The sequence below is a fragment of the Chrysemys picta genome, chromosome 16, assembly GCF_011386835.1.
Source record: "Chrysemys picta bellii isolate R12L10 chromosome 16, ASM1138683v2, whole genome shotgun sequence".
In the NCBI taxonomy this organism is placed as follows: Eukaryota; Metazoa; Chordata; order Testudines; family Emydidae; genus Chrysemys; species Chrysemys picta.
In genome coordinates this window covers 27,164,463-27,192,381 of record NC_088806.1, presented here as the reverse complement: position 1 = coordinate 27,192,381, position 27,919 = coordinate 27,164,463, and the positions used below count along the sequence as shown (strand labels likewise).

General features: G+C 46.1%; 3 protein-coding genes across 9 annotated transcripts; 1 reads left to right on the top strand and 2 right to left on the bottom strand.

The window, feature by feature from the left end:
• Positions 1-12: 12 nt before the first annotated feature.
• On the bottom strand, positions 13-8,954 carry NKAPD1 (NKAP domain containing 1). Of its 3 annotated transcripts, none has more exons than XM_005291380.5 (6): positions 8,817-8,954; positions 7,768-7,844; positions 5,502-5,602; positions 3,508-3,666; positions 2,350-2,403; positions 13-1,433 (listed from the first exon to the last, which is right to left on the bottom strand). In XM_005291380.5, exons 2-6 carry the CDS (start codon positions 7,834-7,836, stop codon positions 920-922), a joined length of 897 nt encoding a protein of 298 aa, XP_005291437.1. In that variant the 5' UTR covers positions 7,837-7,844; positions 8,817-8,954; the 3' UTR covers positions 13-919. The 3 variants fall into 3 exon arrangements, with proteins under 3 accessions (XP_005291437.1, XP_005291435.1, XP_005291436.1); XM_005291378.5 differs by having other exon boundaries at positions 8,813-8,949; XM_005291379.5 differs by lacking the exon at positions 8,817-8,954 and adding an exon at positions 8,238-8,374.
• Positions 8,922-20,372, top strand: PIH1D2 (PIH1 domain containing 2). Of its 5 annotated transcripts, none has more exons than XM_065570427.1 (7): positions 8,933-9,073; positions 10,148-10,380; positions 11,853-11,938; positions 12,547-12,789; positions 13,254-13,516; positions 13,636-13,738; positions 18,565-20,372. In XM_065570427.1, exons 2-7 carry the CDS (start codon positions 10,262-10,264, stop codon positions 18,594-18,596), a joined length of 846 nt encoding a protein of 281 aa, XP_065426499.1. In that variant the 5' UTR covers positions 8,933-9,073; positions 10,148-10,261; the 3' UTR covers positions 18,597-20,372. The 5 variants fall into 5 exon arrangements, with proteins under 5 accessions (XP_065426498.1, XP_065426497.1, XP_065426499.1 ...); XM_024109053.3 differs by having other exon boundaries at positions 11,815-11,938; XM_065570426.1 differs by lacking the exon at positions 18,565-20,372 and having other exon boundaries at positions 8,922-9,059; positions 13,636-14,129.
• Positions 15,743-27,340, bottom strand: DLAT (dihydrolipoamide S-acetyltransferase). Its single transcript, XM_024109052.3, has 14 exons — positions 26,994-27,340; positions 26,223-26,324; positions 25,086-25,210; positions 24,802-24,958; positions 23,737-23,863; positions 23,109-23,299; positions 22,214-22,361; positions 21,914-21,981; positions 20,983-21,075; positions 19,831-19,938; positions 19,089-19,204; positions 18,614-18,776; positions 18,259-18,395; positions 15,743-17,361 (listed from the first exon to the last, which is right to left on the bottom strand). Exons 1-14 carry the CDS (start codon positions 27,246-27,248, stop codon positions 17,232-17,234), a joined length of 1,920 nt encoding a protein of 639 aa, XP_023964820.2. The 5' UTR covers positions 27,249-27,340; the 3' UTR covers positions 15,743-17,231.
• Positions 27,341-27,919: the final 579 nt, after the last annotated feature.

Below are 27,919 nucleotides of genomic sequence, written 5' to 3'. Positions count from 1 at the left end.
TCAAAAGGAAAGTACAAATGGAATCTTCATGTTTATTGCAGGGAGAAAGGGTTCATTCCGCCCCCCGCCCTCCCCGTATCCCAATCTTTGTGTCAAACACACTGGGCCAGCCAGAGACAGAACAGGAAACCTATCAGAGGCCTGTCCATCAGCACAAGTGGATCCAGAGGAACGTGTTACTGATAGGAAGGAGGGAAAGTCAGTCACACCAAGGGCAGAGGTAGGGGATCTGAGGTAAGTTTGAAACAAACCACTGCAGTGGGGTCACCACACCTGCAGCTAGAATTGTGACACCCCACCTGCCCTTCCTTGTTCCAGACAAGTGCCTCCTCCTTACTTCGACTGTCCACATGGGACCACATCCGTTTATTTTCATCACGGGGATAATGCTGCAGTGAAGGGCCCCTGCTGTTAAATCCAATGGCACATCCTTTGTAATCAGGTTGGCAGAAGCTGTGGCCTCTGCTCTTTATTGCAATTGTGTCTTGGTCATTACGTGGTTATGCATGAAAAGAGGAACAATTTTAAAAAACCTAGAGATGGTGCCAATGCACCCGTTTCCCTTCTGAAGATGGCCCACAGGAACTGTCAATTAAAACTGAATATGGCCATGAAATCAGACCTATTATAGAGTCAGGAGTCTGGGGTGGGTGGGCAGGAGATGCGACCTGAGGGACAGGCATCTTCTCCGCAGGCCTTTCAGCTCTCCTGGTTTTAAACCAGCAAAAACCAAAGAGGTGCCCTCTGTGAGCCAGCAAGGTGCAGAGCCCATACCTGTGGGCTGGCAGGGTATAAAGTTCTGTGCTCCAGAAATCAGTTAGGCACCATGTTTGTACCACAGGGCAGTGTCGGGAGAAAACATCAGCCTCCATTCGCTGACGTGCAATTTCACCCATGGCCCCAGACTCACGGCCTCTTGTTAGTCCTCATCTGAGCTGTCCTCCGACTTCTCATCAGCTGCCACTTTCCAGTTCTTCCTCTTGCTTTGCTTCTTCTGAATCTCATTGTGCCTCTCTAAGGCGGACACAGGGCATTTCCTCCTTTTTTTCTTAGACCACTTTTCCTTTTTCTCCTCAGGTTCGCTGTCCTCAGAGCTGCTCACACTGGAAGAGTCACTTTCCTGCCCAGAGGAAGAGGCAGGTTCCTTTGCAAGCCTTTTCCTGGTCTTCTTCTTGTGCTTGTGTTTGTGTTTCCCTTTCCTGGTGCCCGAAGTCCCCTCCTCTGAACACTCGCTTTCCTGGGAAGAATCTGATGAGGCCTTCACCTTCTCCTTTTTTCTCTTCTTTCGCTTTTTGTGTGATCTTTTTTTCTGCTTCTTCTTCTGTGATTTCTTTGGCCTCTTCCGTTTGAGTGACTCAGGCACAGATTGTTTTCCTGGGTGAGATTTCCTCTTTCCATTGACAGCGTTTTGTTCATCTTTCTCTTGCTGGTCACTGTAACAGGAACAAAGAATAGAGGCCTGGGCAGATTCTAAATTAGCATTCCCTGTTTCAAAGCATCAATCAAGCCCATCTACCCTGAGCTCCTTTCAGGACAGACATATGGATGCTATGTCAGATAAGTTGGCTGCATTTTTAACTTCACCACTTAACAGTTTGGGTCCATACTTTATAATTGGGATGAGAGGACATTTCAAAGGCATTTTAACCAACCCAGAGCATGGAAAACATAACATAATGCTGCAAAACGTACTAAGAACTCCTTATCTGTGACTACCAGGAATCAGATAAGTGCTAGATTTGGCAATTCTACTATGTACAGTTTTTAAAATAAATAAACCTGTGTCCCAATAGATTTTTTTTTTTTTGCATTTTCACTCTTAATTGCTCTCATGCTACTGGAGCTCTCATTCTGACTAGCATTTCTAGGTGCAGACATGCTCACAGCCAGTCAGTGGAAGCTGGATCACTTTAGGAAATTGCCAAACTCCAAGAAGCCAAACACTTATTTGCATAACATTTCAGTCACTCTTAACACAGGGTTAAAGCTGGATGTCCTGTTATTAGAAGAGATACAATCACCTCTCAGGGCTCAGAACAGGGAGGGCTCTTCACCGCAGGAATGGTGCCACATATGGGCAAAGTAAGGACAGCATTCAAGCCTTAACTGAATATTTATGCCTTATGAAGTGAAGCCAGCCCTCTCACATTATTGTCAGAATTGTTTTGAGTAAGAGAACACATTAATGGACTGGCATTTCAGGCCACATGTCTGCTAGGTAAACAATTCAATTCTGCCTTGAAAGGTCAATTTACAGTCTATATTGGAGAGGTACAAGTGCTATATTTCAATGTGTAACTTGACAGAAATTAAGATGTTGGACTTTTCAGTAGACCTGTTTGCCCTTACCTGTCAGTATCAAATTCCTCTGGATATAACTCTTTATAGCCACTGTGACCCCATCTGCAAGAGAACAGCAGGAAACATGTTAAAACCACACAGGATATTCAGAACCAAAATGAGGGTGAAATGAAAGAGAGAGCTTTAGGAAAAATACAAAACAAGGAGTCCGGAGCAATAACAGCTAGTATCTTCCTTACTTGTTTAAGGTGCTAACATTTTGCTTTCCTAGGTTCTGTTTAGACCATTCTGAGCAGACTAACGACCGCTTTGCTTTTTTCTGGTAGGGAATTTGTATCTCCCTGTGCGGCAGAAGCCCAATGATTTGGGAATTCACACTTCTCATGAACACCCAGGGAACATGGGGTGAAATCTTAGCCTCACTGAAGTCACTGCAAGTTTTGCCATTGACTTGGTGTACAATTTGCTTTGCTCACCCTATGCGTTTCCCCATAGTAAGAGGGTTTCATTTGTATTCAATTGTGTGATCACAAAACTCCATTTATAATGCAAAACACAAGTATATGTTCCTTTATCACTGTGGTAAAATCTACATACTACTAGATTCAACATCTAAAACCTATCCAAATACAGAATTACAGCTGTACAAGAATTTCAAGCAGCAAGAATGCCAACAGCCAGATTAGGACTGGGTGCTAATAAAAATAAAAAAAGACACCTGGAGGAATGAAACAATTAGCTAAAATGGCAGTAAAGGAGGAGTTCAGGGAGGCACAATGCAGCTCCTGTTTCTTAGAAATACCCCCAAAAGCATTGACTAGTATTTCCCTGTATATCTGGGAGATTAGCTACCTGAATATCATAAGTAGATTTGGTTAAATTCTACAGGGAGCAGTACTAAACAAGTCTTGGGTTTAGGGCTGTATTTATTTAGTGCCAGAGAGGAAGAATGCTCTTGTGACTAAGGCACAGGACTGAAACTCAGAAGATCTGTGCTCAGTTCCTGGCTTTGTATGACACTGGACAGGTTACTTAAGTCTCCCTGTACCTCACTTTACCACGTGTAAAATGGGGATGATACTACTTCCTTATTGCACAGGAGTGTTGTGAGGATCATTTCACTAACTTTTGTGAAATGTGGGGGCCATAAAGTACCAGATACTTTTTCTACAGGAACCATGCCAGGATAGTAATTCACCCACAAACCTATCTGGCATGTTGGCTTCACATTCGTAGAGCTTCTTATTCCAGGTCCGAGCCCTGAGAAGGTCGTCTTCGATCATGTCAGGAAAATGCATAAAGTTCTTTGCCTTCCAGTCAGCCCTTTGGCTCTCCTCATCGAAACCGTCACTGCGCATCCGACTACTGCAGAGAGAAAATGAGTGTTCTCCAGTGGTCAATTCAGAGGAACAAATGACTTTTTGAGCAATCAATCAATCAATCTAGGGCACAGAGGGCATTGGGGAGAAAGCACACATGCAACAGTCTCTGGATGTGAGTCCATGCAAAGAGATTCACTCCATCTCCACTCAGAGCTTCCATGGGACCAACCCAATGATTAATAAATGACTTGCACAGACAGTTGCCTTTCATCAGTTTCTCAAATCACTTTGTAAACAATAATTAATTATACCTCACAGTACTCTGAAAAGGCAAGTATGTAACATGTCAAGCACCACTGAAATGCTACCACCCCTGGAATGGATCGCAGCAGCTGCTTAACAGTGCACAGTGACACAACAATTTAAGGCAGGAAATAAAGATGACAGTATCCAATACAAACTGGAGGGGGAACATAATTACTGTAGTTGGAAATTGGTGAGAATACCAGGGTTAACAGCCCGAACCAAATAAAAAGTGCCATGGGGTCTTTAATGATTACAACTGATCACGACTTCACTTTTACAGGTCATCTAAAAGATAGCCTCTCCCAGCACCAAGCTGGGCCACTGAGCTCAATATATACTCAAACGCAAGAGTTAACAAAACCACTTCTCACATCACTTGCTCATTCCTTGAAAGTCTTCACCCATGTACAAACCAACTTGATCCTGCTTAGCTTGTGAGATCTTCAAGCACACCAATGACCATTTAACCAGTTTGTTATGGTGAGAGTACCCACAGGTGACCTGCTATTACCTACATTAATACTGGACAGGAGCTGGGAGGAATTTATGTGGTGCAAGACCTTGGGTCAGAATGATTTCATTTAGTGATAACCCACATCACACTATAAATACTAATGCACCAGCACTGAGTACATCTACCAAAGACAGCACACACTTTTCAGATGTCACTGTATCACATTTCTTAACACTTCTTAACCAAACTATAATCTTGCTATTTCAGAGGCCCCAACCTATCTAAAGTTATATATTTTTAAAACTGCACACCTGGATCACCCCATAAAGATGCAGTGTGAAACTTCAACAGGAAGTGTGGTGTATATAGGTGTGATGGAGCACCTGCCCCACACTGGGCTCTAAGGAGTTAATAGAGCCCTAGGGAGGCGGTGCAGGAGGCAGCCAATCAGAGAAGGGCTGATGGGAGCAGCCAATCAGGGCCAAGCAGGCCCATATAAAAAGGGAGCTGCGGGGCAGAGAAGGGCAGTTCTCTGCTGGGAGTCCAGGACTGTATCTCTGGAGGACTGAGAAAACTGCCAACCTTCTGGAGAAAGCAGTGCTGTAAGCAGGGAGCAGGAGAGTGAAAGACAACTCCTGGCTGCTGGGGTTTGCAGGCTGAGGCAAGAGCAAAAAGGATGATGGGGCCATGAGAAAGTGGCCAATTTGCAGCAGCAGCCACAAAGGGAAATGGCTGAACAGCAGACTGCAGATCTCCCGGAATGAGAGAGTACAGTGTGTAGCACAGCCAGAGGGCTGTGTCACTGAAGAGGATGCCACGGTCCTTAGAGAGAGGTGGGTCCTAGAGTAGGAGTGATAGTGGCAAGGGACCACTCAAGAAGGTGTGCTAATATGCAGAGCCAAACCCCAAGACAGCCAGCAGGAGGCACCACAGTGATGGGTGAACCCTGTTACAACAGGATTATATAGGGATGCTCCTGTGTGGTCACCAAAATGGTTAATAAATTTTTGGCCCTTACACAGGGCTCTTGCTCTCTCTTTAAAGAGCTTTGTAAACATTAAATAATACTACAATACAGAGTAGTAAAGAGGATTATTTCCTCCAGATAACAGTCCCACCTGGAGGTATTGGGTGACATTCTCCCTTGCTTCCACCGGTAAGTCTCTTGAGTCTGCTTCTCCAGCTCCCTTATTTTCCACATTTCTGATTCTTCCTGAATCTGAAAAATATAAAGAAAATGAGAAAATAAAATTAAGTACCCTACAGAAGTGATGCTTTGCAACTATGAAACATTGTAACCTCACTTCTTCTGGGTCAATAATTGAAGTTTGAGGGATTTCAAACTAAGCTGACCTGCTGCAGTGACATAAATGAGCCTTTTTAGCTACATCAGGTTAACCAAAATGAGAAATGTCATAATGAGAATTAGCTGCAGCGGCAAATAATTTTGTTTTATAGATGAGGAGCCTTATTCTGTAATCTGGTCCATGCAGGTGGACCCTTCAGTTCATACAGAATCTCTCCCTCATTGGAGCGCTGCACTCCTCCAGAGTTCTGATAACATATCTATTGCAGAGCTGAGTCCCAAGTGCGTATTCATGTTAAACGCTTGAAAATACAGCATACCCAGCGCTTTGACTCAGATTTTGTTCACATAGCCTTGTTGTGCATGTGGCATCATCTTAAGCACATATGAGATAAATGCCTTTTTGGAAAATGAGTCTGATGAATTAAATGCCTTAGTAAAAAAGGGCCAATTTCTAAATCTCTCAGAAAATACCAGCCTTGTGCACTGAAGTGAAATTCAAATTCAAAGTGAAACAGGGATCTGTTTTACAGCGACACAAAAACCTAACAAACATTAAGAAAAAATATTATTTTAATTTATCTTAAAGAGACGACAACACTCAAAGTAAATGTTGTAGAAAAAAAGCTTTTACAAGACATCAGAGCCACAAACACTTCCATTATTTTTAAATAAATGAAACTTGTAAGTAAATAGTCCCTTGCCATGCCTACAAATCAAACAAGGCAGCACTTAGCATCTGAAAGTGAAACTGACTTTTCATTGCCCTAGCTGAGAGAGAGGCAAAAAACAAAACAAGAGTTTAAACAGGGAAAAGCTAGATTAGTAAAAATACAAGTCATTGTTAGTAATGTAGGTAAGGAGCTGTGCTTGTGCAAAAAATGTTTTGTTTTTTGTTTTGTTTTTTCAACTGATGGGGCCCCTTTAAAAATTAATTCACCTGTGCATTCAGGATTAAATTCACTTCTGTGCAGAAAATTAGCAGATAGCCTTGGCACCACCTAAGTCTGAAATAGAGCCCTCTGAAATGCTTGTAATGCTTATATATTTTTTTTCATTTTATTTTTGGCAATGTAGTGTTATTTCATGTTATCTACTCTTAGTAGGTGGGTTGGATCATGGGGGTAGAGGCCCTGGAGGTGGGTTGGGTTTGGTCTGGTCGTGTCCTGCCCCTGGGGTAGGGGAAAAGGCCTGGGACAGACAGGTGGGTTGCAGAGCAAACCCTCCCCACTCTCACCATGCAGCAGTGGCTCCTGTCCTGCGGGGCTGGGCTTAGCTCCAGCCACTGAGACCTGGTGCATGGAGTTTCAGCACCGTCAGGTTTGGCCCAGCCAACCCTCCATCATGATGATGGAGGGGCAGCTGGGTCAAATTTGAGCAAGCTGTGCTGTGACCCAGGTGGCAACGCGTGGAGAGGCGAGCTACGTCCAGCCCCGCAGAACAGGAGCCAACACTGCAGGGTGTTTTGTGTTATTTCGCATTTGCCCCACATACACTCCCAAACTAGGGGCCTTGTGCTGGTCTTCTGCCCAAGAGTGAACTTCACCCTAAGCTTTGTCTGCTAAATTTAAAATTAGTGTAAGTTTTTAAGATGAGTAATAAATATCTTAAATTTAGGAAGTAGCATGGACCTCTCTTCCTCCAGCTGCTATAGGGCACAAAGGACCCCAATGATGCGCTGCAGAAATTTCTACCTTCAAAAAATATACTTGTGTGCTGAACTGAGGTGCTGTGTGGAACAACTTAAGTTTAGCCATCATAATTTAGCAACAACAACATGAAAATAGCATAGCTTGACACAATGGAATCAAGAAAGAGCTTTCCCTTGTAAATATCCTAACTCTGGACATGCAACACTAAAGTAACAGGAAATAGACCTTGATATACAGGAGGAAAGTCAGACTGTATCAGAAAGACAAGGGGGATAAGCTAATATCTCTGATTGGACTAACTTCTGTTTGTGAAAGAGACAAGCTTTTGAGTTTACAGAGAGCCCAGAGTGGAAGAAGAGCTATCAGAGATAGTACCATACTTTACCACAGGAGAGAGAAGCAAAGAAATAGAACATGGTCCCATACCTTGTTGTGTGCATCAGTATGACGAATGACATTTCGTAAGAGGACTTTCCCTAAAGGGACCCGGGACATTCTTTAACCTTCACAGAAGTAACAAAAAATAAAGCTATTAGATAATCATACATAAGACTCTGTAATGCAGAAAATGCTCTTGTCAGGACAGGGAGATGAATAGCGTAAAAGCAAGTTTTTTCCATCTGTGTGACAGTAAATGTGCTATTGTCTCAGGCTGAGAGGTGTGTTGCCTAAGAAGCCACTGTATTACCCCAAAACTAAGCCTCCTATGAGACAGTCTGCATGTGCAGAGGCTAGAAAGGATGATTCAGCAGTAGGTACCCACATCCACAGTCTCTGATAAATCTCTTTATCTCATATCAACAAGAAGATAAGTGAAAATTACTCCATGTCTCTCAATCTAATATTTCCATGTTGATCGCTTAACATAGTGTGGCTCTGAGCCTGCTCCCACTTACCCCAGCATAAGTCAGAAGTAACTGGACTGACATCAAGGAGCGATGCTAATGTAAAACTGACATGGTGAAGAGAGACCCAGGCCCTACCTATACAGCCATTCACCCACCATTGAAGCACAGCCCCCTGTGTGGTATCACCCAGCAGTGGGCTGACAGCTCACAGCAGATCAGGGCAGGAAATAAAGGGATCACCTGGAGAGCAGGGCGATCTAGGGAGATTTGCTTCAATCTCAGCCCAAAGCACCAGCCCGCCTGGGACCCATCAGTAGCAACACGTGGACAGCCAGGCTGGAGGCGCTGATGGGGAAAGCAGGAACAGTGCCGGCTGGCAGGGAGCCAGGGCAGCAGGTGGCTGCCCCAGCACTGGGCACCTGGTGGGGAGGAGCGGGGGTGGGCGAGGTCTAGGCCCACACAGATACATTCAGGCCTCGGGAGACACCCCCCCACCCCACCCCGCCCCCGCACAATCCTCATCCCTCCCCCTCCTCACCCCCTGTCCTCCCCCAGAACCCCCGACCCAGCGCGCCCCCTGCGGGCTCCTAACTCCCCCCCCCCCAACCCAGAGCCCGTCTCACCCACGGAGGAAAGGGGGTGCTCGCTCCTTCCACCCGGAAGTGAGTGCCCCGGAAGTGCTTCCACCGGAAGCACTGGGCTGCCTGCGGGGGGCCCGATCCGGAGGGTTCGGGGCGGGAGAGACGCAGCTCCGGCGTGGGGACCCAGTCGGGAATCGGAACTCAGGGAGCTGGGGGGGATGTTACGACACTTCTACTTCCGGGGGACTTCCGCGGCGGTTGCTATGGAAACGGCGTCGTGTACCCGGAGGCAGGATCTGTGTGGCGAGTGAAGGGGAGAGAGTGGGGCGGCACGGGGGCGCTGGGGTGGGGGTCAAGGGGGGACGCTGGGGTGGGGGCCAAGGGGACGGCACGGGGGCGCTGGGGTGGGGGCCAAGGGGACGGCACGGGGGCGCTGGGGTGGGGCCAAAGGGGCGGCACGGGGGCGCTGGGGTGGGGGTCAAGGGGACGGCACGGGGGCGCTGGGGTGGGGCCAAAGGGGCGGCACGGGGGCGCTGGGGTGGGGGTCAAGGGGACGGCACAGGGGCGCTGGGGTGGGGGCCAAGGGGGCGGCACGGGGGCGCTGGGGTGGGGGTCAAGGGGACGGCACGGGGGGCGCTGGGGTGGGGGCCAAGGAGGCGGCACGGGGGGCGCTGGGGTGGGGGCCAAGGGGACGGCACGGGGGGCGCTGGGGTGGGGGTCAAGGGGACGGCACGGGGGGCGCTGGGGTGGGGCCAAAGGGGCGGCACGGGAACGCTGGGGTGGGGGCCAAGGGGACGGCACGGGGGGCGCTGGGGTGGGGGTCAAGGGGACGGCACGGGGGGCGCTGGGGTGGGGCCAAAGGGGCGGCACGGGGGCGCTGGGGTGGGAATCAAGGGGGCGGCACAGGGGCGCTGGGGTGGGGGTCAAGGGGGCGGCACAGGGGCGCTGGGGTGGGGGTCAAGGGGGCGGCACAGGGGCGCTGGGGTGGGGGCCAAGGGGACGGCACGGGGGGCGCTGGGGTGGGGGCCAAGGGGACGGCACGGGGGGCGCTGGGGTGGGGCCAAGGGGGCGGCACGGGAATGCTGGGGTGGGGGTCAAGGGGACGGCACGGGGGCGCTGGGGTGGGGGTCAAGGGGGCGCTGGGGTGGAGCCAAGGGGGCGGCACGGGGGGATCTGGGGTGGGGTCAAGGGGGCAGCACGGGGCGCTAGGGTGGGGTCAAGGGGACAGGGGAAGCGGTTGGCAGGTAGATCCCCCATCCTTTTTCTTGTGACTAGAACATATTTTGCCCTGGAGTCGAGGATACAAACCCCATGGACCCCGTGAAGGGCACCTGTTCAAAGCAGATACTCCCCCTAATTCTCTTTTTTCTCTTATAGGCATTAAGCGTGGGACCCGTGCTGCTTCCTGAGGGACATTTGTGCTAATGATGGCGGCTCCTGCTCACCCAGAGGACATGCTGACTCAAGTGACCCAGCTCTGGAGTATGCTGGATGAGATGGCAGAAAGCACCCCTGAGAGTTACCACAGATTCATGCAGCAGCAGCTGGAGGATGCAAAGCAATATTGCGCTCCCCCTGAACCACATCTTTGCCTACAGACCCACATACTGGTACGCGGGGCAAGGGCTTATACTATGAAAGAGCCATGAGTTTCCAGTAGGATCTCACCCGGCAATGGTAGTGCCTGGAAGATGCTTCCCGCTGCAAAAAGGCCCTAACCAGCCACTACTAACTGAGCTGTGTCATGGGAGCCCGCACAGGCTATCTGAATACCCTTGGGAGCGGGTGACGGTCCTTCTGAGCACCAGTGTTCACTGCTAGAGACCCAAGAGAACTGAGACACCAGTGAGGGAAGGAATGAGGATATCATTCAGCCTAATGGCTCAATAAGGTTAAAAAAGGATTTGATTTTTGTGAGGAAAAACAGCCTCTGCAGTGCCACTGGCTAGGATAAAAATAATAAAAGTTCTCATGCTTTGTGCTTCAGGGTATGAGCCAGTGCTCCTTCCCAAAATACACTATCATGGAGGGCACAAAGAGGTGCATTGTGGAAGATTTTTATTTTCACAGAAGCATTGGGCAATAGCCATTGTCAGAGTCAGGTTATCCAACTGGTCTATATGCCTGTGGGAAAAACACCATGTTTACATGGAACTGGAAAGAGCAGCAGATGCAGATATGAATTCTAGTGTTAAATACAAAGCCATTCCTAATTAAACCAAGCAGTGTCCATGGGAAAAGTAAGGGCCTAGAGGAGATCACGTATAATTCAGGAAGGCATACTTTGTGGGCTGAGGTTCATTAATAAACTGGAATGCATCCCATTGTGATAGAGCTCGATTCCTAGCTCTGAGATTCTGTCAGAATTGATGATCATAGCAGATCACTTAATGTAACATGGAAATCCAGGATATATTCTGCATCTAAGAGCACAGTAAACCTTGAGAGGGTGAACCCCATAACTTGAGCTGGATACTGGTACCTCTGGGCAGTGAATACAAGTCTTTAGAGAGGCAGCTCTCCCCCCTTGTGCTATGGAAGTAGCCAGCTCCTAGATACTAGAAACCTGATTCTCCTCTCAGACTATTGCAGCAGTGTAACTCCATTGACCGCAGTGGAAGTACTCCCCAGTTATGCTGGCACAACTATAAGTCACAGTCAGACTCTAAAGCAGTGCTGGTTTGTTGTTGAATGTCCTACATAGCACAGACTGTGACAAGACTCGTACTGTTGCTGTTTCTGGTAAAAAGGCCCCTTTGTGTCCCTAAAATCAATGTTCATAAACTGTATTTAAATCCTATCCTGCTCCTGGTGTACATGTCAGTGTATCTTTTCTTCAATACGAAAGCCCTGTGGGCAGGGAGACAAACATAGCTCTTTACCGGTTTTCTATAAAGTTGAACAAAGAAGTTTATAGGTAGTTAAGGATTTGGAAGTGACCTATGATTTTACTCTGTTGTTGACCATTTGGTTCCACTGCACTTTTGGATATAAGGGGACCTAAACATTTGTGGTAATTAAGTGGTTTTGGGTTCTCTTTGCAGGATCCTAATGAAAAATCATTGTTCATTAACCTCTGCAGGTGGAAAAGGGTCCCAGCTCCTAAGTCACCTACTGATCCAATACCTCTACGTGCTGGCTCACTAGAGGAGGTGTCCGATAAAGCAGGCAAGTACATAATGGGTTCCAAAATACTCTTTGTACGTGCCACAGTTAGGACGCTTTCCTCTCATTTCTGTAGTATTGTATTGGCAAGGCAAAGACATAACTTTGGCAAAGAGCAGTCCTTTTGGAATGCCATTGGCTGGCTTATAGCTTGCAACTTGAAGGTGGAGGAGGCATAGACTGAACCCAAAGTAAAATCAGTTGTTCCTTCTGAAAAAGCAGAACATCACACTAAATGCTTAAGTGCCTTGCAGGATTGGGGCTTTAGCGCGTGTACCAATCTTTAAACACACGAGTAGTCTCAGTTCCATTAAATGCAGGGAAATTACTTCCATGCTTAACTTTACACATGTACATAAGTGGTCTGCTGGATGGGAGTGGTATTTTCTGTAGGTCAGTTTTCTGGAACCAGCTCCTCATAGGAAACCACAGATCAAGCCACTCCCCTCTTCATATTATTGATTCTTCAAAACATTCAATAATGAAAAGCATCAAAATTATTCTTAATATAGGTTACCCCTCCTGTAGCTATGGCAGATGGTGTATTCTATCCCCTATAAAACAGATTGTAGCAGTACAGCAATAATTTTTGACACTCATTGTTTTTCTAGAGATTTACTCCATCATAGATATTGCATATAATCCGACTGTTCTTCAGCGAGAGGAGAACCAAGCAGAAATGGATCACTTGATCCGTCTGACATTTAAATACATTGCGGAGCATTACAACCTCTCTCTCTCCCACTCTTACCACATTGCAACATTCACACTCAAAGGAAGCCTGAAAAGGATGAAACAGAGTCTGGGAGGAGGGCCACTACCAGCTCCACTTTTCAACAAGAACGTGAGGAATGGTACGTACACTTTTTAAATTACTGTCAAGAAATGGTGTAATGGAAATGGGAAAGGTCCTGTCCATGTGAGGGGTGGCTACAATGTTACTTTCCATCTCCATGAAACCTAAAGGATATTGAAACTGACTTGTACCCTGTTCCTGCGAGATGCTGAGCATCTTGCAGGCTTGGGCCCAGTAGAATCAGGCCTTTGTGGTGTCACTGTAAGGTACAGAACACTGGAAACTTGAGTTTCAATCTTGTACCTACTTACAAATAAAATTGGAAATGAGGAATGAAGATGGAAAGAGCTCCATGAAATTAGTATACAAGCTGTAGCAGCTGAGTTCATAATCACAAAGCTGAGACTTAAGTTTTGGCACATTTTGCCAACTGGTATAAATCCATCAGTTAAACCTACAGCTAAACTATTTCTAAGATGATATTTTAGTAACTACCTGTGTGACTAATATTTTTTCTGGAAGAACTGACACTGGACCAGATGAAGCACAACCTCAGAGAGGAGGATCACAATAATGCTACACTGCTGCTGAACAAGGATGTTACACAGTCTAAAGTGCATCTGATAGAAGAGATTGCCAGTATGGAGCTGCCAGAGGAGCCAATCACACCTGCCTATGAACTGACCATTGCAAAGGATTCAAATGGGAAACCTCTAAAGATTGAACTGAAAGTTGAATTGCCTAAAGTTAGTTCCGTTTCTGAATGTGAACTGAGCATTTCAAGGGTAAGTTTTGCAGGAATGAAAACCTGTGTTTTCTCTCTGTTGAACCCAAACAGGCTTAGAAAGTCACTTAAACTAACACATATACTTGCTCACGGAGTATTTTAATTTGCCTGTTTTAGGATGATGTAATCGTTGAAGTCCCTGAAAAATACAGATTACAGCTGGATTTGCCAGAATTGGTTGATGAAGAAGCAACTACAGCAACATTTAACAAAAGGAAAGGTGTGTTGCTTATCATAATGCCAATTTCCTAAAGAAAATGTTAGGGACAGCAGGTTCTCACACAGTTAGTGGGTATGTGTCACTCTTAAAGATTAAAAGAAAGGTTAATGGTAAAGATCTTACCAATATGTAGAAATCAGTATCTGTGTTATTCTAAGTATCTGTTTTGCTGTCTGTGCACACAATTTCCTTTAGAGAACAGAGGGTGATGAAGTTTATAGAGAGGAAGTGTACAGTATATAGAGTAGGAAGGAATTCTTAATACAAGTTGTAAGCATTTAAGGGTTACTTAGATCATTTTATCTCTAACACGATTCTACATCATAAACTTTACTACCATGTCCAGTTTGTCAATCAGTAGAGCAATAAAGGGTGATAAACTTTGAAGAAATTGTGTTTTCCTTTCTGGTTTTACTCTGCTGAAAAAACTCTTATCCGGTGTTAGCAAACTGTTTCTTTTTAAATAGAGGATTTAATTCTGGTGAAAGATGGTGACATTGATGATGCATGACATGTAACAGTGCAAGCTCTCCCCCAACCTGGCTTCTCTTTCAAATAGAGCTGTAGGGGTTACCTTTAAAAGGTGAGATGAGCAGTCTCCAAAGCCAATTCAGTCACTGGCTCCTCTGCTGATACTACTGAGGGCAGCTGTGCACTAAGAGTTAGCCTTAACCCACCAATGCAATGGTAGTGCAATCTCAGCAGAACTAGGCAACATAACAATAGTGCTCTAGAACTAGTCTGCCAATTCAAAGACTATTTACATAATGAATATGAAAGCTCAAGAACCCTATGAATGAAGGTATCTACCAAAAGGGTTTCTCTACTATAAACACTTCCCAAGTGCTATATGTCTGTGGTGCCAGCTAGCATTCATGAAGAAAACAAGCCAATGCAGGTGAGATAACATTAAAAATGAGTACTTCAGAGGTTGGACAAGGTAGGCCAGCAGTCAAGTTGTCTTACAAAGGCAATAATGATCATATTCTTTCGAATATGGAATTATTTTTCAGACTGGAAGCGAGGAAATAAAGCATCAATTTCATGATGCCTTTTTGGTAAGTAATTTGATATCACAATGTACTCACCCCTTTTATGCCAGGCTGTACCCACTTTAGCTTTACATTACTCTCCTCCATTACATCATATAACAATATGGCAAAGGAATAACCATGTTTTAAAATAGATCAGAAATTAGAACAGACAGGTTAGAAATGTATAATTGTATTTTATGGGGAGGGATAGCTCAATGGTTTGAGCATTGGCCTGCTAAACCCAGGGTTGTGAATTCAATCCTTGAGGGGGCCACTTAGGGACCTGGGGCAAAATCAGTACTTGGTCCTGCTAGTGAAGGCAAAGGGCTGGACTCGATGACTTTTCAAGGTCCCTTCCAGTTCTAGGAGATAGGATATCTCTATATATTATTATTAAATTTTAACAGACTAATTTACTCATGAGCCACAATTCTTAGTTTTCCTCCATTTTTGTTCTGAAACAGTCACAAGGATTGCATTTAAAGACTGTCTTTCTATAGTTATAGGTCAGACTGAAAAGTGTTCATGTACGTGAGGTGCCCTAGTTGGAGTGTATAGCATGCAACAGGGCACTGCAACACACAGCCAACTACAAACAAAGGATCATTCTGCTGTTCTGCAACCTGTTCCCCAGTCAGGCTCTCAATAAGACAGTGGTCCTTTGGCACAAGGTAGTTCCTGTTTTGATTAATTTTCAGGTTATTATGGGGATGGGATAACAAGAGTGTCCAGGATTTCCTTAACCAGAATTCTAAGTACACAGTGGAGTCAGAAACATAAATCATCCAAGTCCAGTGCTGCATGATGGTGGCTTAACAAAGATGTTACTGAATCACTTATGGCTGGAAATCTTAAGGTTAATAGGGTAAGTTGCATTTGCCCAACGAAACGGGCTGACAACTTGGATAGACTGTGCACTAGCAGTGAGGTGAGCAGCACCCACTACTAAACAGAAAAAGCACTGGGACAATTTTTATTTGTCTAACAATTCCAAAGGTTTAATAGAACACATGGACTCACTAGAGAATCTGGAACTGAGAGAATTAGAACATTTTTAAACTTAAGTGCAACAACTTTTCTTCTTACCCAACCATCAAAGTTAGGCATAACTGCAACCCACCAAGTAAAACGTTAAATAGTTCTCACAAAAATATTTCATCTCCACAGTATATTTTTTCAGTATTACCTTTAGTGGATTCTGTAGCACAACTTTACAAGAGACAATACTTAATGCAATGTATAGGGTACAGAATAAGTTTCTATATAGAATTTATTTAACCTTTTGTTCCTACCAAGCTCTCCTGGTCACTGATCAACTACATGATCCTTTTTAAGTTAACATTTCCCTTTGGAAAGTGGAATATTGGGAGTGGCCACCAATGTATCCCCGCACTGTAGGACACAATTTTTAGTGTATTTGGGTACAAGTCCAATAGAAAACCATTTAAAGCATTTTACATACATTATATACATGGGACAGCACAAAGGCTGGGACAGTAAAGACATTTCATCGAAGAATTGTGATATCAATGACCTCAACTCATGTCAGAGATTCCTATGTCAAGAATGTCTGAAAAACCAATTTTCAAGCATCCAAGTCATCACAGAAATGATTTCCAGGGATGGAATTCCAATGGCCAAATTACACATGCTAATAATGGGTATCAACACACATAGCAAGAAATTCTCCTGACTGTTCTGCAGAACATTTCCATTGCAATAGGGTGTATTGTTAACATTGCAAGAGGGAAAGCAGCCATTTAAGATAATTTCATACAAAAATACACACGTGAAAATCCACAAGGATAGGGCATGTTCTCTGGCAATTAGAAGATATTTGATTTATTGTTTTGATAGCCTGATTAGTGTAACTTCTCTCTTGCCCCCCCCCCTTTTTTTTTAAAGTCCTCTAAAAGAGATCACGTAGCTGTGAAAATCTGAGCTAGTGTTGAATTTCAAGGAGGAATTGGAATGTGAACCCTTTGTCCTATGAAAAAATATTCCTCCTCTCAGTGTGTGCCTGTCACTCGCACTAATACTAGCAGGAGAACAGACCACTTAGGGTTCACTTAAAAAAAAAAACTAGCCTTACAAATTCTTTTGCACAGATGTTTACAGTCTGGTTCTCTTATTTCTGAGAACACAAGAGATGATATATCTGTGTATGCTCCCCGCCCCAATTCAGGAGTGTTCACATGATTTTAAATCTAAAACACTTGACTTTTTTTGAGAAACATTGGCAAATTCATTAACTGTATAAAATACAGTATAACTGTATATTGCTCTGTAAAGCCTTCTGCAAACTATTTATCTGTACAGACTGGTAAAAATTACCAGTTAATATACATATTTAAAATAAAAAAGGAAAATTTGTTTAATAGAGTCTAATCACTGAAATATAAATAGCTTGATTAGAACAGAACAATGTGACCTAGGAAAGTCTTGGTTGTTTGGTTCGATTATAGCAGCATGGTTGTTGGCCTTTCAAGGAACTTTTTGAACTCAGCAAGCCACTGGGCTCCAACTGCTCCATCCACAACTCGGTGGTCACAACTAAGAGTAACTGACATCATGCTGGCCACATCAAACCTGGGAAGAGAAACAGAATACCATATTTCGCACTCTGCAAGTTGGTTAGCAGAGATTTGTCAGCCAGTGATATTTACACACCACCCAGGACTTTTATAAAAGATAAACACCAAAGGGTGTTAGTCTTGTAGTACTCAGATCTACATTTATATCTCCACAAATGCTTATGATGAAGATCTACATGATAGAGTAGATCATATCCTTCATTTTCTGAAATTAGGTGATCCCTTTGGAACATGCAGTTCATTTTATTTAATAAAATGCAAATACATTCATGATAAAACTTCACTCCACCTCCATGCTAAGTCGCCCTCGAGGCCTGTCTACCTCAGGGTGAGTTTTCAGGCAGTAAGACTGACTTATCTATACAACGCATCATTCATTTGCTCACCAGATTCAAAAGTCTGCACTGTGCCAGTCAAAATTTACCAACAAAATATGGTCCTGTGAGAAAGGCACTAATCTAGGATTTAGGAGACAAAGGTTCAATTCCTTCTTCTGCCACACATTTCCTGTGCAACCTTGAGCAAATTATTTACTCTCCGTGCCTCAGGCCCCCATCTTACAGATGGGGATAATAGGACTTCCCTATCTCACAGGGACATTGTGCGGGGAAATACATTAACGATTGTGAGATGGTTGGATAATATGGCAATGGGAGCCACATAAGTACCTAACATAGCTAAACTGAAAACAGATAGATAAGATTTGCCTATAACTGTATTTAAAATTATGATGTATCAAAAGCAGCTCGTGAAGCGCAACAGTTGCACTGTGCAATACTGCAAAATATTGATCATTTGATGGGGAAATTAGAATCCTAGCCATTATTCCAAAATAAATGTCACCTGTTTGAAGAGTTAACTGAATCTGGATAATGCTCTATTTAATACTTACCCCTTCTCATTATTTGCTGGCACTAGCCTGTTCTCTGAAGTACCAACTGCCAGAATACATGCCTGAGGTGGATTGATTATGGCAGAGAAATTCTTAATCCCATACATTCCTAAATTGGAAACCGTAAAAGTGCCTCCCTACAGGAAATAAACACACAGATTAATATATGGGACTTCCCAAAAGTCACTTCACACAGCATGTTAATTAACATGGCTACACTTGATCATTTACTTGAAAGTTCCTGTTCTGAAGCAGTCAATTGACTGATATGTCATGAAATTGTTGAATTTTTTTCTTTCTTTAAAGTTGGGAACAATCACAGCTGCAGTAATTACTAATACACCAAGCGCCTCACCTGGAATTCGTGGGGCTGAAGTTTACCTTCTCGTGCTTTGGCTGCCAAAGAGGCAACATCTTTACTAATGGAAGCCAGTCCCTTTATGTGCGCATTGAACACGATGGGAGTTATAAGCCCTGCAGGAGTACTCACTGCAATGCTAACATCCACTACATGATTTCTGTAAGACACAATGGAGACACAACCCAGATTACTTGAGCAGGACACAAAGATTTTTTTGAAAGCATTAAAGCCACCTTGTATAAACGAGTAGTTACTGTCAAGTCCATTAAATCTAGTGCCCAGGCCTCACTCACAAGGGCACTTGAAGAAAAGTATATGAAGTATTGAGAATCCCGAGTTTTACACTGCAGCTGCTCCCATTCCTGACAGCCTTTATGAGATCCTGCCAAAAGCCTGGGAGAATTGCTCCATTTTGCTATTAACACCATACTGAATAAAGTTACTAGCTACATTTGGACCATATACTTACTGCCTGATAACAGTGTCCAACCATGAGGAATTGGCTTCAGGCACCTTCACACATGCCAGAGCTGAAGCTTTAATGATGAAATCATTGACAGAAAGCTTAACGTTCTCTGACACCTCCTGTAAAGAGAAGACAGAGGTTTGAAACGTCAGTGATTTACTCACTCCTTATAGTCACCACAAAAACGGAATTAGTTTGCATAAACACGAGACCACACAGCCTGTTTACACTTGCTGCGTGACCCCATCACAGTCAATCTGGCACATCTCTAAGAGGAAACAACATCTGAAAGTGTCTTAAGCCCATTTAACATTTGCGTCTCCCCCCTTGTAGTCTGAGAAGCAGCATTCAGTTTGGGGATATGTGTTATCTTCATTCCGCCAAAAGAAAAAACTCGGCTCAGAAGCAGCATCTTGTTTACGGTTTGATACTGTTCTTTATTCTATTTTCTAACTGAGGCAACAATAGTAAAAGAAAGCTGTGCAGGTTGTCTAGGATTCAATGTGATCTGGTTGGGGAACTCTGAGCACACAATGGGCAGTGTTTGGATGAATAAGACTTCTCCACACACTGTCACAAGAGGGTCAAGACTTGAATAGCAGGAGGCAGCAAACTTTGGATGCGAAGGAACCCGTTCTTCCCAAGTCCAGCTGGCTCAACACTGAAGAACAGACGCAGGAGGCTCACCAGACTGGTTATCTACCTGTCCGCTCAGACCCACACCACAACCCTTCAGTAGTGTTACCTTATTAAGTTCTTTCCTGAGCTCCAGTATTTCTCCCACATTTATATCGATAGATAGATAGTAGTGAGGTATTGTTTGTTTAGACTGCATCAAACGCTGAGCAATGACCTGAAGGGAAACAGAGCAGGTCATTAAAACACAACACACTTTGCAAAATGGGTTTCCATCCAAGTTAAAAGTAGGGCTGACAATGCACGCCACTGTCTTAGATGCACACGTTATAGCACAATTGGGTTTGGTCCAAGTGTCTTTGGAGTTGCTACATAAAGACCACTGAGCAACAGACAATAGCCAAAAGACCAATATAAGGATTTTGCATTTTTAAAACTGCTAGAATTTATACCCCTACTCTCATTGTGTTCTCCTAGGCTTCTGCTGGATGGAGCAGAGGAAAACTTTGTTATCGTAATTTGGGAAGCATCTTAGTTTTGGGGACATTGGTCCTAACTGTTATTTGTATTTTAGAGAAATTGTACATGAGGCCAGAAACGTTGTATGGATGCATTTTTATAAACACAATAAAGCAGTTGCTGTATATAAAAGGCACCTCCACAAGAAGATCTCGCGCTCCCCTTCCAATGAAGTTCATTACACTAGAAAAGAGAGATTCGGCTAACAGGAATGGTTGTCCATTATAAGGCACCAGACACCTGGAGACACGTCACCCGACTATAAATCACTAATGGCAGTAAAAATGAGAGTGGGATTTTGCTTCAACTTTCATTTCTCGAGATGTGGGTGGATCTCACCCTAGTCCTTTTTTTGGGTACATCAACCACCATGACATGATTTGGCCCAATTGGCCGTCTGCTCGAGGTGCAAACTGGGATAGAAGAGTTGCTGCAGATTAAGGCTGAGGTGCATTGACAAAGCTGTGGACAGGGAGAGACCTCGCAGGTCAGAATGGAGGTGCATCAGCAAAGCTGCAGGGGGGGAAGCTTGCTCAACACCTGCCAGTTCTATGCCTTGCTCAAGCCAGCGCTATTAAATCACTTCTTCTACCAGGTTCCCTACCCTTCAGCATCCAATTGGCCCTCCAGGTTAAAAGGGACCTTAGTCAACAGTGGTTAAATGTTTAATGTTTCTGGAAATATTCCTATGTGTAAATACAATCTCCTCTTTAAAGGGAGAGAAAGAAGGAAAACCTCTTACCCTCCGAACATTACTTATGGGGATATCTGTGAAGACGCCTGAAGGAGGTGGTGCTGCTGTTGGAGCTGCAGGTGCAATAGGGGCTGCCTGGGCCTATATGCAAAGAGAGACACAGACAGACATTGTTCAGATGTGAGCTGGGGTTTGTAAGATACTAGAAATCAGCATTACGGAGACGAGCTTTGGGATAACTCCAGTGAATAAGGCTGTGGTGGAAAACAGATTACTGAAATATGGCTACTCTCCCCGTTTCCAGGTCACCTTCTTTAATAAGCAGAAGGCACTCCTATAGCTTCCTACCCTAATGCATTTTAAGTGATTCACAAACCCAAATGTTAAGGCCTTAATAATGATGTGGTGTTTGTGGGTATAAGAAACATATGGTATTGATATCTGTAGCTACTATATTCTAATTAAGGACTGGTAATAAATATTAGTGATAGGTACCAGCCTATAAGGTTACAGCTACAAAGCAGAACTCCGTCAGATAATGATTGGAAAGTAAGGATGACTGCAGGAGACTTTCAGTTTTTAATATTGGACTTCCTTTGATTTTCCCCTCCTAAGCTGCATTCCTCCAGGCATCCCCACTCCATCAGCTGTTCTGTTATTATGGTAATGGGGACCATATAAATACCTGGAGAGGCAGGATGTGCTTCTGCAGCAAAATTCCAAAGTGACAAATTAAAAAAGGAGAACATCTTGTCTCACGTTTCTGAAGTCCTACACATGCGGACTCCCCAACACTTTCAGATACAACATTCCACACTGTCCAATCACCAGCACAACTGTCAGTCTTCAGAAAGGCCGTACTTCACCTGCTGGTTGCAGTCTTCAGCTGCTTCCAAAGAACAGCAGGTAGCTCTACACTTCTGTCATAACAACTACTAATGCAGTAGTACAAGATCTCACAGATTTCAGTCCTACTCACAGGGACAATCTTTGGAGGCACAAATGACTCAATATCTTTCTTCGTGATTCTGCCATCTGGTCCAGTACCTGGTGGAGGGACATGTGAAATGTAAGATGATTTCATGCAATGCCATATTGGGAAAATGCAAGTTAAAATGAAACCCATTCCCTTTCTAACCTAGTCACTTAGCACAGCAATTGGACATTCAGCTGTAATCCATGACCAGAAAACATTTTCCATGGACTGTGAGGGAATGGACAGCTCAGCACACATCTAAGGGCAGCAGAGACTTGGATAAGAACGGAAATGGCAACTCACCTTTCACCTGCACAATGTCAATTCCTCTTTCTGCTGCCAATTTCTTCGCCAGGGGGCTAATTATTACCCTTCCTTTATGTGCGGGAGCCCCAGGTGATGTGACTGCTGGAGCTGAAGGGGCAGTGGGCTGGGGAGGAGGAGCTGCTGCCTTAAGAGAATGGGTTAGACACAGTCATTAGCTGCACAGACATTCAGCTAAAGTCTTAACGTTTCACTTAATAAGTATGAGAAGATTTAACATGCAAAGAGAACATGGGCATCTGGTTACCAGAAACCAACTAGAGAATGTTCACAGATCAGCAACAAAAGTGATCAGGGGCTGATTTAGGAGATTAAGGAAGAGAATGAGAGATAAATCAGCAGAACTGTGGCTAGAGTGAGGATCAGAGGTGGGGAACATAATACTACAGGTATGGGGGAGAAGAATTATTTAGGAAGGTACAGAGAAATAGATGACATTATTTAGTCTATCAGAATGCCTTTCTGGGAGTGCAACTGATTAGGTTGTGGAATCATCTCCCAGAGGAAGGGGCAGTAAGTGACTTGTATCCCCATCATTTCATAGATTCATAGATGCTAGGACTGGAAGGGACCTCGAGAGGTCATCGAGTCCAGTCCCCTGCCCTCATGGCAGGACCATTTGGGGCATTTAAAACTAGAACGGGCAGCGGTCTGAATTACAGACATAGGGAACAACCTCCATCAGTTCCCAGAGGATAGCTAACTTGTGCTAACAGGTTGTATCCATCTCACATTATCCTTTCACTCATGAAACCACAAACACATTATTGGAGTTCAAGCTTCACAAGGTCCAAAACAGCAGGATTATTCAGGTTAGATTAGCAACTGCTAATGGTCCCCTCAACTTCTCTTCCCCATCAGAGATAGTCTTTACCGGAGGGGGAGGACTCGGTAGTGGTGCTTGTGGTTTGATGTCAGCTACTCCAGTCTCTCTGTAGTCAGCAAATGCTGGAATATCAGACTCCTTCTCCACAATGATGCAGAGTGGGGTTCCTAATGGCACATCCCTTGTTCCTTCAGGCACCATAATTTTTGCCAGGTAACCTTCTTCCTGCACTTCAAAGCCTTAAAAGAAAATGACTGATGAATGCTGGGGAAGATCAAATAACCAGAAGGTTGGCATTGATGTCTCACAATCTCAACACACTGGCACAATGAAGAGTTCTTCTAGATGTTGCTTTCAGTCTCCCTCCCGTAACTAAATCCCTGCCACTTTTTAACAGATCTTTAAAACAACACTGAATGGGGAGAAGTCTCCACATACCGCAGGTCTAACACAACAGGGCTGATGCAAAGCTGGGAGCTGCTATTAGCAGCTCCATCACCTAGAACTACAAGAGGACAGGAAATAGCTTTAAATTGCTTCTTTTATGTTGCACCAAGGCCTACTGCTCTTTGCAGCTGGAAGAGAAGAGGCTGGTTTGAAGCTCTACTGTGGATCACGCTCTCTCCAGAGGTTATAGAACAATCTATGGTCCCTCTCAGGGTTAGAGATTTCTCACCTATCGTGGCTTTGTCTGTTTCAATTTCTGCCAGTAAGTCTCCTTCACTGAGTTTCTCACCAACCTTCTTCTCCCACCTCTGAACCGTGCCCATTGTCATCGTAGGCGAGAGAGCAGGGAGAAGAATCTATGGAGTCAAAAGAATGCGAGCGTATCATAACAGATAACTGAAAGCCAACAGGAACAGGAGCATGACTTCAAATCCAACAAGCGTGTTACCCTTGAGAATGAGCCAGCACCAATATGTTCCTGGGCCTGCCTAACCCAACGGAGCAGGGTGCGATGCTGCTGCTGCCAGATCTCTGGTTTAGCTTCTTTAAACAAGACTTAAGTTAAGGAAGAAAATTGAGAGGCAACAACTGAGGGATTTTCCTGTTGGGATTCTGCTTTGCCTGTTTAGTGCTAGTAAATAATCATCACCTAGCACTTATATAACACTTTTTATCTGTAGAGCCCAAGTGATGGGGAAATTGAGACACAGATAAGTGGAGTGCCTTGTCTGAGGTCACACAGCAAGTCAGTGGCAGAAATAGAAATAAAACTCCCAATTCCCACAACAGGTGAGGTTCCCCCAACTCCATTTGGAATCTCACTCCTTAACACAATGCTATGAAAAACGAAGGGGTGGGTGGATGGGAAGAGTTATGCTGGGAGTGACACACCCTGGCCCTCAGAGCAGTCAGGTACTCCAGTGATAGGCACTTTAGATATGCGTGAAATAATAATGATGTGTACAATTTTGCAAGACCAAAGGGGCCATACAAGTACTTAAGATAAAGAAACATAGGATACTGTAGTAGTACTAGGCAGTCACAGAGATACCTCAGCATCTAACCACATTAGAACTAACCAAGCACAACTGTTTTCAAAGCTTAACTGATTGGAGTCCCCCCGCCCGAAGCCCATTTTAAATCTGTAGGATAGATCGACTGACACACTCCTGCAGCTAGAGCTAATAAGGCCCATGGTTTGTATCTACATCACAGTGCCCAGGAGTTAATAGTGTTAGACAGACAGAAGACAGACACTGAAGAATAGTTCACTGAGGGTATGTACATGCCCTACCTGCATGTGAGGAGGGTAGGAGCTGCCTGGAGCCTGCACAGAGGGCTGAGCTGGTGGGGGGGGAGCTGCTGCTGAAGGGAGAGGCACTGAGGCTGCTGGAGCAGCAGATGCTGCAGAATCCAAGGTAAAATTCTTAAAGGCATCAATAAACTCAGGCCTAGAAGAGGAGCGAAAGGAGCCATGAAGACAACATGGAAGATAACATGCCTAATGCTTCATCCAGGGCACCCAAACCACCAGGTTCCCAAGACAGCACTCTACTGAGATGTGATCGATTTACTTACTTTTCAACTGTGATACATATTACAGACCCAATGGGAACATCCCTTGTCCCTTCTGCCACCAGGATCTTGGCCAAGTAACATTCTTCCAGACTCTCAAACCCCACAGTCGCTTTGTCTGTTTCCACCTTTGCAAAAAGAGAACGATCTTGTTATGGCCACACGCACACACACACAAAAAAGAAGGCTTCACATCAGCTCAGAATCCACCAGTCTGATGTTTGTGGGTGAAGTTCCCTGGCATATAAAGCCATGGTGAGAATCATCTCAGCTGACAGCAGCAACTTGGCTGAAAGGGAAGAGAGACTGTAGAACAAATGAGGTTCAATCCCTCTCACAAGTAGCTAAGAAACAGCAGGCAACTCTGAGGGGTAGTGGGGTTGTGGCTGTTTTTAATCACTTCAATAAAGTGGCTTCAGAAGATTAATATTAATTTTTATTATCTGTATTTCACAGTACCTAGGAGCCCCAGACATCGATCAGGACACCGCTGTGCTAGGTGCTGTACACACACAAAACACAGAGAGGGTCCCTGCCCCAGATAACTTACAATCTAAGCATGAGAGGGGCCAGATGGATAGACAGACTGACAGAGGAGTACAAGGAAACAATGAGACAATATATCAGCATGACAGGCTGTGGTCTCAGCCCACCAGCAGCCTATCTGTGGTCAAATTTTATGTAGCCCTCACAGCAAATGAGAATTTTAAGAAGAAATCTGAAGGCAGAAAATGAGTTAGTTTTGTGGATGTTTATGGGGAGCTTCTCCCAAGCCTGAGGGGCAGCACAGGAGAAAGTACAAAGGTGCTTGTTTGAAAATGTAACAAGTGGGTAATGGAAGCTGGCATTATGGCTAAACAGAGGCAGGAGTCAACCTTCCAATGCTGAATCAGAGACAATGGCTAAGGGTGAGGAAAGGACATTTATGCCCGTTTGGGGTGACTTGTAACAAAATCCAGGGCATGCACTTAGTACGGAGACAATTTTAGAGACTATAGCCTGCCTCGTCCCCTGGTTATGGTGCAACTTCCCACCCCACCAGAAAGTGAGATGCTCAAGGGGAGGGCCCCCCCAGAAGAACTGGCCCTTGGTACCCCATAACTGGGGCCATCCTGGTTAGGGGCGACCTCTCCACGGTACCTCTGCAATCAGATCTCCCTCGCTGATCTTCTCCCCTTCCTTCTTCTCCCACCGAGCGATAGTCCCCATCTGCATTGTAGGGGAAAGAGCCGGCAAAGGCACCTGCAAAAGAACAACCCAGCCATAGCGCAAGGGACCCTAGAACACCTTCCACCAAGAGAGGCGAGAGGCCAGTCAATGCTCTTGAATCCAGAAACAGTCAAGGGGTCCAACAATAAAACGGCCATAATGCTCAGGCAATAACAGTCTCACGTTTATTCGTCCCAAGGTGCTTCGTAACTCAGAGTGACTCCGGGGAACTGCTCGCCCGCTTGAGCTCTAAAGGGCAGCTCCCGACTGGCGCACACTGGAGCGGTGGGGAAGGGGCACGCAGACAAGGGCAAATCCCAACTCGGCAGCAGATGACCGGGCTAGCGGCCAGTGGGATCTAGGGGTGCCACAGCCTGCGGGTTCGGGGGCCTAGGAACAGGAGAAGGGCCCGGCCAGCGAGTCTGAGAGAGGGGGGGCTGGGCTGGGGCTGTTTCCATCTCACGGGGGCTTTGCAGGGGGGTCCCCCATGCTGGCCTCCCCCGCGGCTGTGGGGTCGGGGTGGACACGCTCCCAGGGAGCTGGGGAAGAGAAAGGGGGTGACCCTGCGGCTCGGGCGGCTCCGGCTGGGGGCGGCACCCGCAGCCCCCGGCTCTGGGGGTCAGGGTCCCGGGGGGGGGGGGGGTCCGGGTGCCCCGCTGATGGGGCACCAGGGCCGGTTCCTCGTGCCCCCCGGGCCCTCACCTTCTGGTGCGGCGGGAGGCTGCACCACCGCCGGGGGACGAGGCGGGGCCAGGGCTCCCTCAGCAGCAGCAGCCGCCCCGTGGGCCGGGGGCCCGGGCCGCTCCGGCTCCAGCTCCGGCCCGGCGGGGGCTGCGCGGCCCCCAGGCTCCTTCCACTCAGGGCGCGGGCCCCCCGGGCCGGGCTCGCTCCCGCCGCGCCGGGCACTCGCCGCGGGGCCGCGCACGGGGCGAGGCGCTGCGCGAACACGCGCCACATGCTGCTGTGAAGCCGGGCCCCGCCAGCGGCTCCGGCAATGACCTCGCTCCCCTCCGGACTGCGGGCGCCCACTGCGCTTTACGGCAGCAGCGGCTGCGACAGTGTCGCGAAGAGCCACAAAGCAGAGAGGGAAGCTAGGGGCGGGGCAGCAGCCGGAGCGAGGGGCTGGTTCCGGGGACAGCGCCCAGGAGAGATAGGGCGAGAGATCTGGGGGTGGACATGGGAGCAAGGTGGGGGAGAAGGGATCCTCAGGGGTAGGGTGGGGATGGATGGGGGAGCAGGGGACCCTAGGGGTAGGGTGGGGATGGATGGGGGAGCAGGGGAGGTCTGGGGGCAGGATGGGAACAGGGGACCCTAGGGGTAGGGTGGGGATGGATGGGGGAGCAGGGGAGGTCTGGGGGCAGGATGGGGGAGCAGGGGACCCTAGGGGTAGGGTGAGGATGGATGGGGGAGCAGGGGAGGTCTGGGGGCAGGATGGGGGAGCAGGGGACCCTAGGGGTAGGGTGGGGATGGATGGGGGAGCAGGGGGACATGGAGACAGGAGGGGAACAGGGGTCCATAGGGGTAGGGTGAGGATGGATGGGAGAGCAGGGGGACATGGGGGCAGGAGGGGAACAGGGATCCATAGGGATAGGGTGGGGATGGATGGGGGAGCAGGGGGACATGGGGGC

Coding starts and splice junctions, on each gene's coding strand:
- DLAT (XM_024109052.3), bottom strand. CDS start 27,248: ATGTGGCGCGTGTTCGCGCAGCGCCTCGCCCCGTGCGCGGCCCCGCGG. Junction 21,076..21,913: donor TGCCTCCAAAGATTGTCCCT/GTGAGTAGGACT, acceptor CTTTGCATATAG/GCCCAGGCAGCCCCTATTGC. Junction 17,362..18,258: donor CCAGCAAATAATGAGAAGGG/GTAAGTATTAAA, acceptor TTCTCTTCCCAG/GTTTGATGTGGCCAGCATGA.
- PIH1D2 (XM_024109053.3), top strand. CDS start 10,195: ATGATGGCGGCTCCTGCTCACCCAGAGGACATGCTGACTCAAGTGACC. Junction 10,381..11,814: donor GCCTACAGACCCACATACTG/GTACGCGGGGCA, acceptor TTCTCTTTGCAG/GATCCTAATGAAAAATCATT. Junction 13,739..18,564: donor AACATTTAACAAAAGGAAAG/GTGTGTTGCTTA, acceptor CTTTCTTTAAAG/TTGGGAACAATCACAGCTGC.
- NKAPD1 (XM_005291380.5), bottom strand. CDS start 7,836: ATGTCCCGGGTCCCTTTAGGGAAAGTCCTCTTACGAAATGTCATTCGT. Junction 5,603..7,767: donor ATACTGATGCACACAACAAG/GTATGGGACCAT, acceptor TATATTTTTCAG/ATTCAGGAAGAATCAGAAAT. Junction 2,404..3,507: donor GAAGCCAACATGCCAGATAG/GTTTGTGGGTGA, acceptor GTTCTCTTGCAG/ATGGGGTCACAGTGGCTATA.